This window comes from Tenrec ecaudatus, chromosome 8 (assembly GCF_050624435.1).
Source record: "Tenrec ecaudatus isolate mTenEca1 chromosome 8, mTenEca1.hap1, whole genome shotgun sequence".
Lineage (NCBI taxonomy): Eukaryota > Metazoa > Chordata > Mammalia > Afrosoricida > Tenrecidae > Tenrec > Tenrec ecaudatus.
In genome coordinates, this window is record NC_134537.1 from 31,770,682 (window position 1) to 31,787,604 (window position 16,923).

The following is a 16,923-nucleotide window of genomic DNA, read 5'->3' on the forward strand; positions in this document are numbered from 1 at the left end:
CATGGAGTAACCTGCAGATTCTTCTTTTCCTTTCTCAAGTGGTCCTTGCCACCCTCCATCCTGCACCCTGTGCAAAGGATTCTATAGCATCATGGTTGACATTGAAGGTCAATCCACAGTGGCTGCATCAATGGGCTCAAACTTGAGAACAATTGAGCTGGGCAATTGAGCTGGGCAATTGAGCTGGGCAATGTTTTGCTCTGTTGTACATTGGGTCGCTATGAGTTCGAACTGACTCCATGGCTCCTGCCTGCAAGCACATGCTATACAGGTGAATATAGCAGGGCCTCTGTCTTGTTCGTATATGGCAGATTTGTCAGTTTTAGGAATATCTGTGAGTAATCTTTGCCTGTTTTATAATAGCATTTTATTATAACATGGGTATCGTGTGTTGTTTTTACTCAAAAGATTGTCCTTATCTTCTTTTAGGCTGAAGACATGTCAACAATTGGAAGTTTTGAAGGTTTCCAGCCGGTGTCTCTGAAGCAAGATGGAGATGAGCAGCCCTCTGAGGCGGATTGCTTGTCCACAGAGGAGGGGGCCCCAGGCAAGAACTCAGCACCAAAGCAGATTTCAAGGCAACCAAGTGTGACTGAATCAACGCTCTACCCCAATCCTTACCACAAGTCTTACGTGTCACGGAAGTACTTTGTTACACGGGTAAAACACTCTTTTAGTTCTATTTTGAGAGCATCTCAAGTGTATGTATGTGTGCATATAAATGTGTGCATTCATCTCAGAGGAGTGATCATGGAAGTTAACATTTATCAATAAGTGTTAAGCATCGCCCCTAGATCATCACCCCTTGTCATGCTACACCTTTTCTCAGAGAACTGGTTTCCAGTGGAGGGAAGCACGGCTCTCATGGAAAGTGTTGAACTAACCCAGGTGGAGTCCTGGCTGCATGTTTAAAACAGACATGGGGTGTTGGAGTAGAAAGAGTCGCTGAGAATGCACTCAACCACGTGGCTATCCTTTGAAATTCTGGTATTACAATGTGGAGGCAGGGGCTTTAATCCCAAGCCCTTAGCAGCAGCCTGGTACTGAGTTCTGTGATACATGCATTGGAAGTAGGAAAGTGACAGATGAGTGGGTTATGTATCTGGGGGTATGTATCTGGATACAAACTCAAATTAGATTTATAGCTGTGTTAGTCTGGGTTCACTAGAGAAAAAAAATCCAGAGACACTTATATGGGTATATGAGAGAACTTTATATCAAAAAGCAATTGTACATTAAGAAAACATCCCAACCTAGACCAGATCAAGTCTGTAAGCCCTATATTATCCCATATATCCTGTACCAGTCTATAAATTTCTCTTCAGACTCGTGCAACACATGTAATGATGCCGAATTCAGGAAGATCACAGGCCAGTATATGGAAAGTCTTATGGATCTAGTGGCAATGGAAGCATCTCAGCACTGGTGTGGGTCTCCACATTGGCTCCTGCAGCTCCAGGGCTCTGGCTCTATCAGCATAGCTCTATGTGTCTTTTCAGCAGAAAGGAAAAGCAGAGAGAGTGTGTCTGGCCTCCAGAGCTATTTATCTGTCATGCCTCCAGATGAGGTCATCAAGCTGCAACTTGATTGACAGGTTAGACTACACTCCTTTGCAAGGTGAGAGGAGACTAGGTAACTGCCACAGTAGCATTGGGATCAAATGGAAAGCGCTTCATGGACGTGTAGTGCTATTCTCTCTCAAGCTCTCCTTCCTACTCGTTGATCTCCCTCCTATTCCTTCAACATTTTTTTTTTTTTAGCAAATAGTGGTTGGATTATAGGCCACTTTCATTTGAGGGCCAGAATCATGGTCTGTGCACTGTGTCAATGAAGACCATTTCATTTTCAAATGTATAAGGGTCATCTCTTCGTTGGAAAAAAATATTTTTCACTTCGATCCTATGAATAAATGGAAACCAAGTGTTGTCACAAAGCTTTAACTAAGGACTCCTTGGTTAAGATAGAGCTTTAACTAAAGTGACTATGTGTGTAGTATTCTCGAATATCACATATACCTGTGTCACTACAGTTAGTGATTTCTATATGCAAAGTGCTTGGCGAGGTACTATGCTATGTGTATGTTTGTATGGGACTTCTTGCATGTATAAAAACATATAGTTTCCTTTCAAAAGTACAAGGACTTTATTGACCTTGAAAAGTAACATTTTAAGATTTAGCTGCCGAGGCAATCAAAGCATCTTTCATGTTTTCTTATCTTTGATATTGATGTTGCATCAATCCGAGTTTGGTGATAGAAGAGTAGGCATGCATTATGTCAACTAAGGGAGTCATCATTTGAAGCTGTTTTCATTGCATCAGTTGATGGGCCTATGGTGGCTCTAGGCTGATCAGCTGATAGTAATGTATTCAAGGAGAATGAGATAAAACTGGAGCCTGTGAAGGCAACTCGGAATGGCTGGTGGCTAAGTAGAGCCCATTAGGCAAAACGAGTCCATTTCTGTCTCCCAAAAACTCCAATCTTGTTGATGCCAGAGACCTACAGGAGACCCTTGGAATTCTCACTGCTTAGCTGCACATGTACTCAGCCTGGAAATATGATTCCTATAAACATAACAAGCTGGGGGACAGATGTTGCTTCAGAATGTCAGTGAAACTGGATCAACAGCTCTGACCTTGACCCTCCACAGTGCTCATCAAATGTATCAGTGTTCTGTAGGTAGAATGACTGATGTTTCATTTTCTTTCAAATCCTACTTTAACCTCTCTGTGGCCAAATTGAATATAGAAACATACAGGTAATACAATTCTAGAAAATGTAGTTGCCACTTAGTTAAATTCAACCTTCTCAAGCCACCAAAAATGGATATTTTTGGGGGGTGTAATATGGGCCTTTGTCTGGGTATAAATGCTTATAAAGTAAATTTACATACTGTACAGGTTTGGATCCAACTGCAATTCTCCCACACACATTGCTTGAGGTATTCAACAGAAATCATAACACCCTTGCTTTCAGAGCTGACACATCAAAGTCTCTGAGGAATAAAGTGAAATCTTTAGGTCACACAATATGTGTGGGAATGTGGCTGGAATCTGGATCCTCTGACTGTATATCCAAAAGTTCTTTCTATCATACACAGTGGAATGTATGGCTCCTTCATGAAAGTTTTCCATGACTGACCCATTGATGTGCAGAGCATCTTCTCCATCAGGTACACAGCAAAAAGCTAAAATCCCAAAGTTCTCAAGAGCTGTCAGAGAATACCTTTTCTATTTTCACTCGTGAACCTAACGTAGATGCAAGGACTCCTTAGGAACTGTGAGGATCACACTCTCAGGGCACTTGGGATGTACTTTCCTACTGAGCAAAGACACGATGTGAGGGGTATTTACCAGAAAGTGGTAGATAAACCCCACACAAGACTCACTGTCACTGCGTCAATGCTAACTCATGGCAATGCTACAGGACAGGATAGCAGTACTTCCGTGGGTTTCCGTCTGGATTCCAGTCAGTGGGTAGCCAGACTGTGAGTCCAGCAAAGCAGTTCATTTTTTCAGGAAGAACGGCGAGTGGTTTTGAACTGCTGACCTCAAGGTTAGCAGCCCAGCTTAATGGCACGTGAATACTGATGATGAAAATGCAATTGATAGCTTAACTGAATTTAGAATGATGAATATTTCTTGAGCATGTCCATGCACTCCTGGAAGACGGGCGTTATAGTTACACAGACCACAATTTCCACCATAATCCTACCACTTACTGGGTATATATCTTTACACTTACAAGGAATGTATATTTAAAGTATCCTAACCTCTAACGCTCAATTTCTGCATCTCTAAGGTGGTATGAAATGCTGTGATTATAATGAAGCTTAAACTGAAGGAGCTTTGTAGAAGTGCGTATTACAGTGGATGGTACATCTGTAAACATTCCATCTCATTGCTATTATGGATGCTTTCTCTTTCCTTTTCTCTTTATTTGACATTCGTATTTCTGTAACTGATAATAAGAAATGACACTGAGATCACCAGGATATCACCCTGCGCTCCAGGGTGTTCTGTGACCCTAAGTGTGTAGCATTTTTAGCAGTAAGGAGGCTCAAGTGAGAGAAGCCAATTCCATTTCATTGAAGGCCAACTATATTGGGCTAAGGCCTTTTATAATCTAAACCTTTGAAATTCAGTAAGCATCACTTCTTGTAGATAAAAGGAGATCTGCATTCAATCTAACTCAGTATTTCATATTCTTTGCTTCTGAATACCAAACACTTTAGGATCTCATTGAAAGTGCCAATTCTGATTCAGTACATCTGAGTGAGGCCCTAGTTTCCACATATTCTATGACAATATGTTCTCTGTACAAAAACTATATTTTGGGTACCAAGGATATAGCCACACTATTGTTTTCAGATGGTCCATAGAGGGGAAGTAATATCTCCCAAATTACAACCATTAGTGGGGATTTATTTCTCCAAGTTAGTAATGGCCAAAGTAGGGCTAGAAGCAAAGTGGCCCAATTCTCAATTTGTAATTTTTTGACTCCATATTGTTCCTAAAAAGCAAAACCAAGAAAAGCAATTTATTTTAGAGTGATAATGTAAAAGAGATGTTGTAAATTCAGATGAGCAATAGAGAATTGACTGGAAGAATGCCTTTGTCAAGCATTCATTTTACCTTGTGAAAATGCTTTAACACTGGAGACACTGTGCAGAAAGTGTGCCTGGTCTGCCCCGTGCACAGCAGAGTGAAACGCAAAGGGAGTGAGTGCAACAGGGCAGCCAGGGGAGCAAAGTAACCAAGTCCCGAGGAATCCTGAAAATAGACCCTGACTTTGGGGCCAGGGCTTGGCACCTCATCACACTTGATTGGAATACCTCTTTTCTTCTTGTTTTGTTTGTTTGTTTTTTGTTTTTACTTTTCTTTTGTCCAATGTCTATCTATATAAGATGGACAGGGCTAACAACCCTGAGGGGAAAACAATGGACCAGCAGTTCCTGGGGGACATGGGAGAGGAGGACGCAGGGAGGAGGATTGGGTAGTCAACAAACTCAGGGATAAAGGAACAGCTATAGATCTAAAATTGATGACAAGGAGGACCTAGAATGTCCAGTGGAGTTTAATCAAGTGCAATGTATCTGAGAGGAATTACTGAGAGCCAAGTGGAGGGAGAGTGTGATAGTGGGATAGGAGGGAGGTGAAAGTAAACAGAGGAAAAGAATAGGAGGCAAAAATTATTTATAGAGGCATATATACATAAATATCTTAATTTATAATGAAAGGGATAGAGGCCAATGCACATATATTTATATGTTAATTATTAAGATAGCAGATGGACCTCGTCTTTTATACCTTACACATGTTGTCAGGGGCGACCAATTCCTGGAAAAGGATATTGTACTTGGTAGAGCAGAGGGACCGGGAAAATGAAGACGGCCCACGATGAGGCAGACTGACGCCATGGCTGCAGCAATGTGCTCAGACATAGGATGACCCAGCACCAAGCAGTGTTTCATTCTGTTGTGCAAAGGGTCACTATGAGCCTGAAGCGACCCAATGACACCTAACAACAACAACAACAACAAGCAACAACATGCCAATAAATAGCCTTCCATAGCATCATTTTAATGGCTCCATAATACCCTACTACTTGGATGTACTACAGTTTATTATTTAACTTTGACATTTTGTTTTGTGTCCTATCAATTGCCTTTAAACTGGAATGTTCTTTCTTGCCCCCCTGTGCAGGGTGATACAGGAGTCAGTGTCTGGTGTCAGGGCAGCATTTTAGGAGTGCACAGGTGTAAACCATTATGGTCAAGTTGGTGCTAATTCAGAGACACCCGTGTGTTACAGAGTAGAACCATGCCCCACGAGGTTTTCTTGGCCATGATCGTTAAAAAACCAGATTCCCCAAGCCTTTCCTCAGCAGGTCTCAGCCTCTGAATGAGCTGTTTGTGCTACCCAGGGGTTACTCTTAGAGAAATCTAAACTAATCTAGGACAGAAGAGAGACAATTATAGCATCAACATTTCTTATATAAGTCATTCCTCTAAATAGCAGTTTATAGGAGAAGTTATTATGGCCCCTTAAACTCCTTGTGTTCTTTGATAAGTAAATTTTGGGATGATTCCTCCATCCCACAGGCTTTCATGCGTGTTATTTAGTTACTGAAGCTGTGTGCCTCTCCATCATATGTCAGTAGTATGCTACTCAGAGCAGACAGTCTTAGAACATAGCTAACAACTCCTGAGTCCCACAAAGCACATGTGACTCATCCATTCACAGCCAATAACCTCGCACTCATGCTGACACCAGAAGCCAAGACTGGAATCCATAATTCCTGATATTTTTTATCCTCTCTCTGAACTTGAAAAATGAATTAGGGGTTTCACACGAATGAAGGTCCAAGTCACTTGCCATCAGTTTATTTGGATAGCCTCTTCCTCCTCTTTTACTAAATCTGCTATTACTGCTTAGATATTTCTAAAAAAAAGCAAAAAAGAGGCCTAGTGCCTTCTCTGAACAAAAGTACCCCTCAAAGCTAATAACTCGAGGTATATTATGATAATCACTTTAGTTGTGGAGACTGATATTCAAAAGCAACTTCTTATGAAAAGAACAATGCTTAATCCACATGGGAAAGATATTTTTAAACACCCTGTAGGGCTCTATATTTTCAGATACCTTATCAGAAAGTTGAAAGCGATTAGGGATGGGGAATTATCTCTAAATTTATACTTGAGAATGTAAATTATATACAAACTAATGGGACTAAAACTATTTGATCTTTTAATATTTAATTAATGGTTCCCCATGGCCTTTTTATAGTCTGTGTTCTATTGTGAGCAACAAGACTTTAATAAGCAGGTTGGGGACTTCCCATTGTGTAGCAAGATGTCGTTGCTTTCATGACACTAATTTGGCTTTCACAGGCTCTCCCTTTCCCTAGCTTCTTGCTACCGGGTTCCCTGCATCTTGCTCTTGCACTAGGGACAACTAAATATATTTGTTGAATTGTTGTTGCCTCTGTGAGCTTCTTTCTGCTCTAGAATTAGCTCTCTCGCTAAGCAAAAGGCTTCCTGACTCCGTCCTTCCACTCAAATCCTTTAAAGATTGTAATAAAGATGATTTGTCTTTCTTAGAGCAGACACTTAACCACAACGAGACAAGATGCATATTCTTCTTTTCGGGGTAAAGGAAAGCTTAGTTGAACTTCATGAATCATATCTGGTTTAGAGATGTTTTTCTTGCCTGGGCACCCACTGCAGAATGACCCTTGGTACGGGCATCTGTTAGTGGAGTACAAGATGTATCTCATATGGGTGTCCTACAATGTTCTAATTCCATGGAACTTGGGTTTTAACAAGGTTGGGACGAGTTGATATTGACTCACAGCTACCCTGTAGGACAGAGTAAATTTTCCCATGGGGTTTCCAAGGCCAATGAGTCTTTATGGAAGCAGAAGCAGGGTGACACATTTTCTTTTCTAGGAGGGGCTAGATGGGTCTGAGCCACCAAGCTTTGAATAGCACAAAGATGCTTAGCCACTGCACTCCTAATGGAGACCCAGGCAGGTCACATAAGTGGCGTTGATCTAGCCAAGCCAAATCCATTGCTGGTGCACTCATGGTAACTCATGGCAACCCGTCTGAAACAGATGAGAATGGCTTCCGATGACTTTCTTGGCTGCTATTTTTATGGAAACAGATGAGAGCATTCTTATTCAATAAAGCTGGGCGAGTTCGAACTGCAGATCAGAGGTCAAGTGAAAGCTATTTTCACTTATTGACTATCATTAATTCATGACAGAACTTGAATTTGAATCCAGATCACTTAATCACATGGTCAGTATGTTCTGTCCATGTTCTGGAAGACAAAGTTTGTAGGACCTAAATGAGGAGAGTTGGTAAAACAAGGTCCAGTGTCTTTTCTCTCTGCCACTTATTTGCTGAGGGAATTTGGCTAAGTTGCTTCTCCAGACTGGATCCAGATTACTCACATATGAAATGGATTGGTTTAAATGAGATAATTACTTGGTTGTAGTTCTCAATCCTGAATGTCTCTAGCATCATCAGAGATGTTTTTAAAATTACTGATAAATGGGTGCATCTGTTGAGTTTCTGAGGCTATAATGCCCCTGATTCAATTGGTCTGGTGTGCAGTCTGAGCTCTGGGGTTTCTAAATGCTCCCATGAGATTTTGACATGCACGCATGGTGGAATATAACTGCTTTGGGAGAAATGGTTCCTTTAAGTATAGTCCACATACCAACACACTGCAGGGAACTTGTCATAAATGCAATCCTCTCCATACATAATGAATCAGTAACTCTGGGGTTGGGATTCAGCAATCTGTGTTTTATTGATACGTATACCAGGTGACTCTGATGTGCTGAAGTTTAGAAATCACCACAGTAGAAGGACTATGAATGTATTAGGACAGGAGTCAAATAATCTTCATGCTACAACTAAGCCCATAAATCGGATGGTCTGCTGGGATGAAGGTGAAGAAAGGGAGGTGAGAAAACAAACACCGTTAATTTTCCAGAGCGAGTTAAAATGTATACTCAGAACATTGAAATAAAGCAATTCTTTTGAATGCATTCTCTCGAAAGAGGGAGAGGGTACAATTAAATAATGAGTTGCTTAAATGCAGTGGACTTCCTGATAAACATGTTTTCTCAGAAGCAAACAAACAAACTGGTCCTCTAAAAACATTGCATCCTTTCTTTCTGGGAGAAAGTATAAATGATGGTCTGAGACTCCTCCTCTCTGGAAAGTGTTGGTCTTGACTCGGTCATCCTCGGCTGTCTTGTTCAGTGCTTTCGAGACGGTCCCACATCCTGATGACTCAACGTGCAGCAGAGGCCACACGGCCCAGTCCTGTGCCGTCCTCAGCACTGTGCTTATATTTGAGCCCACTAACGCGGTTTCTGCGTCCGCTCATCTTACTGAGGATCTCTTCCATCTCACTGCTCCTTGACTGTACCAAGCAGGACTGCTTTGTCCGCGTACAGCCTCCCCTGACAAGATGTCAAAAGTCAGTTTGGCGAAGTCTTGCCATCCTTGCCTCTAGGAGCATTCTGACTATACTTCCTTCCATTCAGATTTTGAGTACCGTTTATGATATAGGTGTTTTCTATCCTGGATGCCTATAGAATATGAAAGACAGGTCTTGGATAGCTTTCATCTGACCCAGGGAGTGCATCTTAGTAAATACCAGAGTCCAAGATTAAGCTCTTTGACAGGCAGTGCCTAGAACACATAGGCAACTAGAAACACTGTTTCTTTCATGGTGGGCTTTCTGAAGAAACTTCTGGGATATCCTGATTAATCCTAAGGATAAAGCAGACGCATTCTTTTTAATTAGTGTTGTTAATTGCCGTTGAGTTCATGCAGACCCTCAGTGATCATATGTGCAACCGAATGAACCAATGTCCAGCTCTGTACTATTTTCACAGTCTTTCCTGTTGGAACCCATTGTTGCAGCCACTGAGACAATCCATCTTGTGGGACACAGAGATTTCTCCCAAGTTGTTCCACCAACATTTATGCCAAACTTATCTGCTTGCTACATGTGACAAAGGACTATACACGTGTAGGTCCACAGGAGTAGGTTAGGGGTCATTCTCCCTAAGGGTTATCAGCCATCCAGAGCAAGCAGTCACCACTGTTTATCCCACAACAAGTAGGACCCACTCCCTTCTGATAAGGATGGTAGTTGACTGTTTCCTTGTAGGATACCCCAGAAAGGTCAAGCCCACCCAAAGTTAATCAAGGTTGGGTCACCATCATGAATCTAGGGTCGGCCCATCTTATCACATGTATACCTCTAATCCCTCCCCTTCTTTTGTGCACACCCCTAGCTTATCCCCCTTCCTGTCACGCTTATGCCTATTGTATGTCCCCTTCCTATGATGTGTGTGCCAATTGTACTGCCCCTTCCTGTGACATGTGGTTACCTGTAATTACACTCCCCTAAGTAGTTGTTACCAATAAATGTGTCCCCTGTCCCTGTTCTTGTACTCTGGCTCTCCCCACAAGGTGCTACCATGATTGTGTCTGACTCCATTATTTCAATCTCTCTTCAATCTCTCATGCTCTTTATGACTTTAGTATAATATTTACTTATTATCGCCTTACAATTGCCTCTACTGGACCTGTGATGATTTGTTGGGGGCCCTATCTCCCACACCATCTAGCTGAGAGTCTTCACGTTTTCCACTGACCTTCTACTTTAACACTGGACTAATAGCAAACATCATAATAAAAATGACTGAAGTTGTCAAGGATTTCATTATACTTGGATCAGCATCCATGGAAGCAGCAGTCAAGTGGTACATTGCATTGGGAAAATCAGTTGCCCAAGATCTCTTTAAAGTGTCCAATAACAATGAAATTACTCTGAGGACTAAAGTGTGCTTCCCTGAGCCAAGGTGTTGAAAATAGCCTCATATGCATGTAAAAGTTGGATAATGAATAAGAAAGACCAAAGAAAAATGGATTCATTTTGAGTAGTGTGTTGGTGATGGATATTGAGAATAACATGGACTTCCAGGAGAAAAAAGCCCACAAATCTGTCTTGAAGGAAAAACAGCCAGAAAGCTCCAAAGAAGAAGAATGTGAAGACTTCATCTCACATATGTTGGATATGTGATCAAGAGAAACTGCTCCTTGGACAAGGATAACATTCTTGGAAAAGCAGAGCATCAGCCAGAAAGAGGAGACCCTCCATGAGAAGGGTTGAGACAGTGGCTGCAGGAACAGGTTCAAGCAGAACCACACTTGTGAGGATGGCGCAGGACCTGATGGGATTTTCTTCTGTCTGATGGGTTAGAAGCAACTGGAGGACTCCGAGCAAGGATTGCGAGCTGGTAGGTGTCTGTCATAGCCAGCTGAACCGCACCTATCCACAGAACAATTATTTTAACAAGTATGATGTTCCCTAGGAACTGGCCTGCATGATCACAAGTCTAAAATATTTGAGACAAAATTTTACCACTCTCATTTCTACAGATCATTCTGGTTGTACTTCTCTTAAGACATATTTGTTTGTTCTTCTACCAGTCCAGCATATATTCTTCACCAACATCACAATTCAAATGCATCAATTCTTCAATCTTCCTTATGCACTGTCTAGCATTCACATGCATATGAGGTAATTTAAGATACCACGGTTTGGGTAAGGTGTACCTTTGTTTTTAAAGTGACATTTTTGTTTTTCAATACTTTAAAGAAATCTTTTGCAGTATATTTTCCTAATGGAATAGAATACATTGTTTCTTGAGTATTAGTGGATATAAGTGAAATGAGATATCCTTGATAATTTCAATCTTTTCTCCTTTTATCATGATGCTGTTTATTTGTCCATTTGTGAATATTTTTTTCTTTATGTTGAAATGTAATTCAAACTTTATAAGTAAATGCTTTTTCACTTTCAGCAACCAAGATTGTGTCATGTACATATCACCGGTCATTAATTCAGCTTTCTCTAATCCTGATACGTCCTTCTTCTTCACAGTCCAGCTTCTCAGATGATCTGCTGGTACAGACTGGAGAAGTATCATGAAGACATACAACTCTTCTGATTTTAAACCATGCAGTGTCTCCATGCCACCTTCTAACGACTGCCTCTTGGTCTATGGATCGCTTCTGTCTGAGCACAATGAAATGTTCTGGAGCTCTCCTTCTTAATGTTATCTATATTTTGTTATGATCCACATAGTAGAATAGTTTTCTGTGTACAAGACCACAAAGGAGATATCTCCCTGGTATTCTCTCTACTTTCAGCCAACAGACATTTGTCATCAGCAATGGGATCCTTTACTCTAAGTCATCTTCTGAATTCTGCTTGTATTTCTGCCTATGTACTGTCGCAACTATTTTTAAAATATTGTTTTCTAAATTAAACATTTTCTCTTTTCCACTCAGCCGGGAGCCATTGAGACTGCCATGGAAGATTTGAAAGGCCATATAACAGAAACTTCTGGAGAGACCATACAAGGCTTCTGGCTCTTGACTGAGTAAGTAGTTATAACCATATAAAAAACTCACTGCCATCAAGTAGATTCTGACTCAGTGATCTTGTAGGACAGAGCAGATCTGCCCCTTTAGGACCACACAAAGGGAGGTGGAAATACAGTTTTCAATATAAAATTGATGCCATAATAGAATAAAAATTATACTTGTGGAAAAAATTTTCTGGTTGTTTGTTCCTAGTTGTCCATCAAATCTATTCCAATTCATAATAACCCATATGGTCAGAGGAGAACTGTTTTATAGGTTTATCATGGCTAGTAGGTTTCTGAGGTAGATGGCCAGCCTTGTCCCCTGAAGTGCCACTGGGAGGACTTTTCATACCAGCATTTGGCTGGTAGTCAAGTGCTTAATTCTTTGTGCCACCTAGAGATCTTCTGGTTGTTATGTAAAATCATCGTTATGTTGACTAAGTTAGGAGTATGGTATAATGGTTCCTCGTGATTGATGACATACAACTGGCCTGTGAGGGTTGGTGTCATCAATCAACCATCACTAAAATAACCTTACGCCATGTCCTCTTCTTTATGCCTATGTACTTCCTCTGCTGGGTCCAGCCTCTCTCCTCCGCTGACACGCTCTCTCCAGCTACACCAGGCTACATTGCTCTGGTTGCAGTGGAAAGAAAGACTAGAAAAGAGAGTAAGGTTGACACAGACAATTTGAATTTTTGTTTATATGCAATTATATAAGCAGAGAAACCACATAATACACAGATGGCAAATCAGTTGTCCAGACTCAAAAGAACAACCGAGTCAGCATGTGAGTCCATGTTGCTGTCACTGTCCAATATCAACTTCCAATCCCTGCAATAATCCTATGATAATTTTAAGAAATTTAACTGAAAATTGTATGATAAAGATGGTATATTTATGGTCTGCAAAGACACATTAGTGCATATGTGGGTCTTTTTATCTACTTCCTGAATATTAAAGATTAAGGGGAAACACTATCATAATATAGAACCCATAGTGATAAATGGAGCAGCCGATTAAAATTTCACTTCAGATGCTTACTTAATGCTTTCAGGAAGCTTGATAACCTGACCAATAAAGATTGCCATAAAGAAGCAGCTCAGAGATTCTTATCATCATTCAATCTGTCTCCTATGTTCAAGCCATCTTCTTCGACAAATGTTCAGAAAGGTAATATTTGCATGTTATCTCAGGACACCATTTGCAGGACATCCAAAAACAAAACAACCCCTCTCCCACCAATAATACAAGGAAAGCAGAATTACACCATGAGAAAGGCCACCTGACTAACCACAATGTGCAATACTGTTCCAAATGGCTTCCAAGAGTTGAATGAGCATGAACTTTTAAAACTTACCTTTTTAATAAATTTCTGGAGGTTTCCTCTTATAGTAAATCAAAATGATACTAGTACTTGAAAAATTCGTGTGGAGACTAAACATTACTAAATTTCCTAGAAGTTTCTGGTACATAGAAGATTCTTGATAAAAATTCAGGGTTTTGGTTGGTTCATAACCACTAGAGTAGGTTGTAACTATCTTGAGGAGGAAAGGGGTACCCTCTGAGTTTCTTTCTAGCATATTCATCTCACTTATATCTGGATTATTTCTAATGGAAGAAATGAGCTTTTAGCTAATTCACTTTTAACAGTCCATACTGCAGCTCACCCCTTGGATTAGGACAGATGTTTTATGCAGATTCTAAAGGTAAAATAATAAGTCCACGCCGACCTATTTTATTCTATGATGACCTCAAGCCTTACGTTGTCATATTGAAGGGTTCCGTCAGCAAAATATGGAATGATGCAGGAAGCATCAAAAGAAGATGGAAACAATACACAGATTCATTGTATCAAAAATAATTGGCCAACTTTTAACCATTTCAGGAGGTATCATACCATTGAGAACTGACCTATTGAAGGAAGGACATCCAAGCTGCCCTGAAGGCACTGGCACAAAACAAGCTCTTGGGAATTGATAGAATCCCAATGGAAATATTTTCACAAGAGATGCAGCATTGCAGGTGACGGCTTCACTGTGAAAAGGTATTTGGAAGAGAGTTACCTGGTCGATTGACTGGAAGAGATCCACGTTTGTTCTCATTCCAAAGCAAAGTGGCCCCTGCAGAGTGCAAAAAATTATCGAAAAATATCACTAGTATCACATGGAAGTCAAAATTTGCTAGAAAGAATTAAACAAACAAACAACAAAAACAATTGCAGTAATATATCCACAGGGAACTGCTTAAAAATGTAGCCAGACTCAGAAGAGGATATGAAACAGGTATGGCATTGTGGAAGGCAGATGGATGTTGGTTGGAAACAGAGACTATCTGAAAGATATTTATCTGTGTTTTACTGACTCTGCAAAGGCATTTGATTTTGTAGATCATAAAAAAATTGCAGAACATTGAAAAGAATGGGAATACTGTTTTGTTCCTGTTGAAACTGTACATAAATCTAGAGAGAACCACTCAAATAGAATAAGGGGAGGCCGCATTGTTTAACATCAGAATAGATCTGTATCGGGGTTGTATCTTTTCAACATATTTATTCAACCTGCGAAGCTGGACTTTTGAAGAAGAACATGCCATCAGGGTTTAAGGAAGACCTATTAACAACTTTAATATGTATCTACTGCATCCTTGGCTTACTGAAATTGAAGGCACTTACTGATGAAGTTCCAAGACTTGATCTTTGACTTCGGTATGAACTACACCTCAACATAAAGAAAACAAAAATACAACCGGACCATTAAGCAATATCAGAATACACGGAAAAACCATTGAAACGTGAAGATTTCCATTATCCATTTGAGTGGACACACACGCAACATCCATGGAAGCAGCAGTCAAGAAATCAAAGCACATATTGCACTGGGCAAATCCGTAAAAGATTTCACTCTGAAGGCTGAGGTGCATCTGACCCAAGCCATCATATTTTTAATTAAGTCATATGCATGTGAAAAGTAGACCTTGAATAAAGAGGATCAGAGCATACTTGATGCCATTGAATTATTGTTGACAATGAATATTATATATAGACGATGAACTGCCGGAAGCCTGAGCTTGAAAGAAGCAGAACTCCAGATGGGAGAAGAGGATGATGAAACGTCATCTTTCCTATTTTGGATATATCAGGCGTGGTCAATCCTGGGATAAGGATGTGAAGTTTGTTAAAGAAGAGAGTTAGTGAAAACCTTTAACTAGATTGACGGGCACAGTGGTTACAACAGTTGGCTCATGGAGAGGAATGCTTGTCAGCATATACAAACTTGGCAATATTTTGTTCTGTTGTATATAGCATCACCATGAGTCAGGATCAACTGGACAACATCTAATAACAATAGCGAGGTAGTGAGTTTATTGTGCCAACCTGGCTGATAAATACGAGGGGTTAATTTCAGGGCAGAGGGATAAATGGCTCAGTGAGCCTCGCCTTTCCATTTCTCGGGTCTCTTGCTCTCTGATGGTCTGACCAGGGTGCAGCTGCCTTAGCCAGTTCCCTGTTTCAGCTGGCAAGGCTCACTTCCTTCAAGACATCCCCAAGGAGAAGCTACATGGACCTACCCTGATGCAGCCCTGGGTGCTGGAGCAGCCGTGTGGAGACCCCCTGCCAGTGCTAAGATGCTTATGCATTCACTGATTCGGCTTTCCTCCTGCAGTCAGCGTCATGGCATGTGCTTTGTGAGATTGTGCAGGACTTTGTAGATTGTTGTCTGACATATGGGCTAATGTTGAACTTGTGGGCTTGGGCGGCACTGGGTTGGGGTGTTTTCTTGATGTGCACTTACCCTTTATGTAAAACTCTCTCTTATACATGAGTTTCTGTGGATTTGTTTCTCTAAAGTACCCAGACTAACACAAACAGCAATGTATCTTACTCATAAAAGTGACAGCACAAATGTGGCCTTTCAAAACTGGTGATAGTTCTCAAATAAAAACCCAACCCCCAAACCAGACTTCCTGGGGGTTTGAGACTGTAACTGTTCACTGCAGTGGAAAGCCCTGTCTTCCTTCCCCTGGGGCGGCTGGTGGTTTCACCCTGTCGACCATGAGGGTTGCACCCCAATGTGTAACCACTCCACCACCATGGCTCTTTAGTTTCTCTAATGATTTCAATTTAATTCTTTGAGCATATTTGTAGAGGTCTGCTTGTTTTTGTTCAGTAATTATACAGAACTATAGACACAAATTGTCCAAAGATCTATCAGATTGTGTGATGTGCATTGAGACTTAACATTGTAATTTCATGTACTCAAATACACATCGACTAACATGACTTGTGGAGCCAATCATTTTCAGCTAAGTATGAACAACTGTTTCCAAGTTTTGAAACCAGCTGTGTGCTTAATTAGAAGCTGGAAGAGCTATCAACATTGATCTGGCTGCTAATTTTCTATTTCTCTTTTGTTTTGTGGTATCAATCTGAATTAAGACAAGAATAGGGGAGGCTGCCTGATGCATGTGGAATTGGATTTAGTTGTACTTGCTTGTTTGTTCTCAGGCTTCTTTTGTGCTTTGGAACCCTGCTGCTGTTTTTTGTCTTTTTATTTGTTTTGTTAATGATTCACTATTTATCATATAAGAACTTGTTCTTTAGTTAATAGTGACATAGGCATTTCCTGCTGCTGCTTTAAAATATTAGATATTTTATGTTTGTACTTTGGATTTCAGTTCTACCAACTTCTTTTAACCCTTTAGCAAATGCCAACTTAATGAAAATATTTGATTTCAATCATTTCTACCTTGGGAAGGATTTGCTAGTTAAGCCTTATAGCTGGTTCAGAGCTACCTCATCGCCCATGATGGAGTGACACCCCGTGAAGAGAGTGATTCAGACACATTGATCAAAGAATGACACTCCAACCCTTCCCACACACACCTCCTTTTACTGCGACTGTTGCCAGTGAGAGCCTTTGTCAGAGAAGGAAAGTGCATAGAGGCTTGGAATGACC

At 40.7% G+C, this 16,923-nt stretch overlaps 1 protein-coding gene across 1 annotated transcript in view; it reads left to right on the forward strand.

Annotated features, from left to right (window-relative positions):
* The first annotated feature begins 438 nt into the window (after positions 1-438).
* The window catches only part of TPRG1 (tumor protein p63 regulated 1), a 154,629-nt gene continuing 138,144 nt past the window's right edge, over positions 439-16,923 (forward strand). The window contains exons 1-2 of the mRNA XM_075555626.1: positions 439-660; positions 11,889-11,980. Of these exons, the coding sequence (XP_075411741.1) occupies positions 439-660; positions 11,889-11,980 (314 nt within the window). The remainder of the gene's footprint in view (positions 661-11,888; positions 11,981-16,923) is intronic.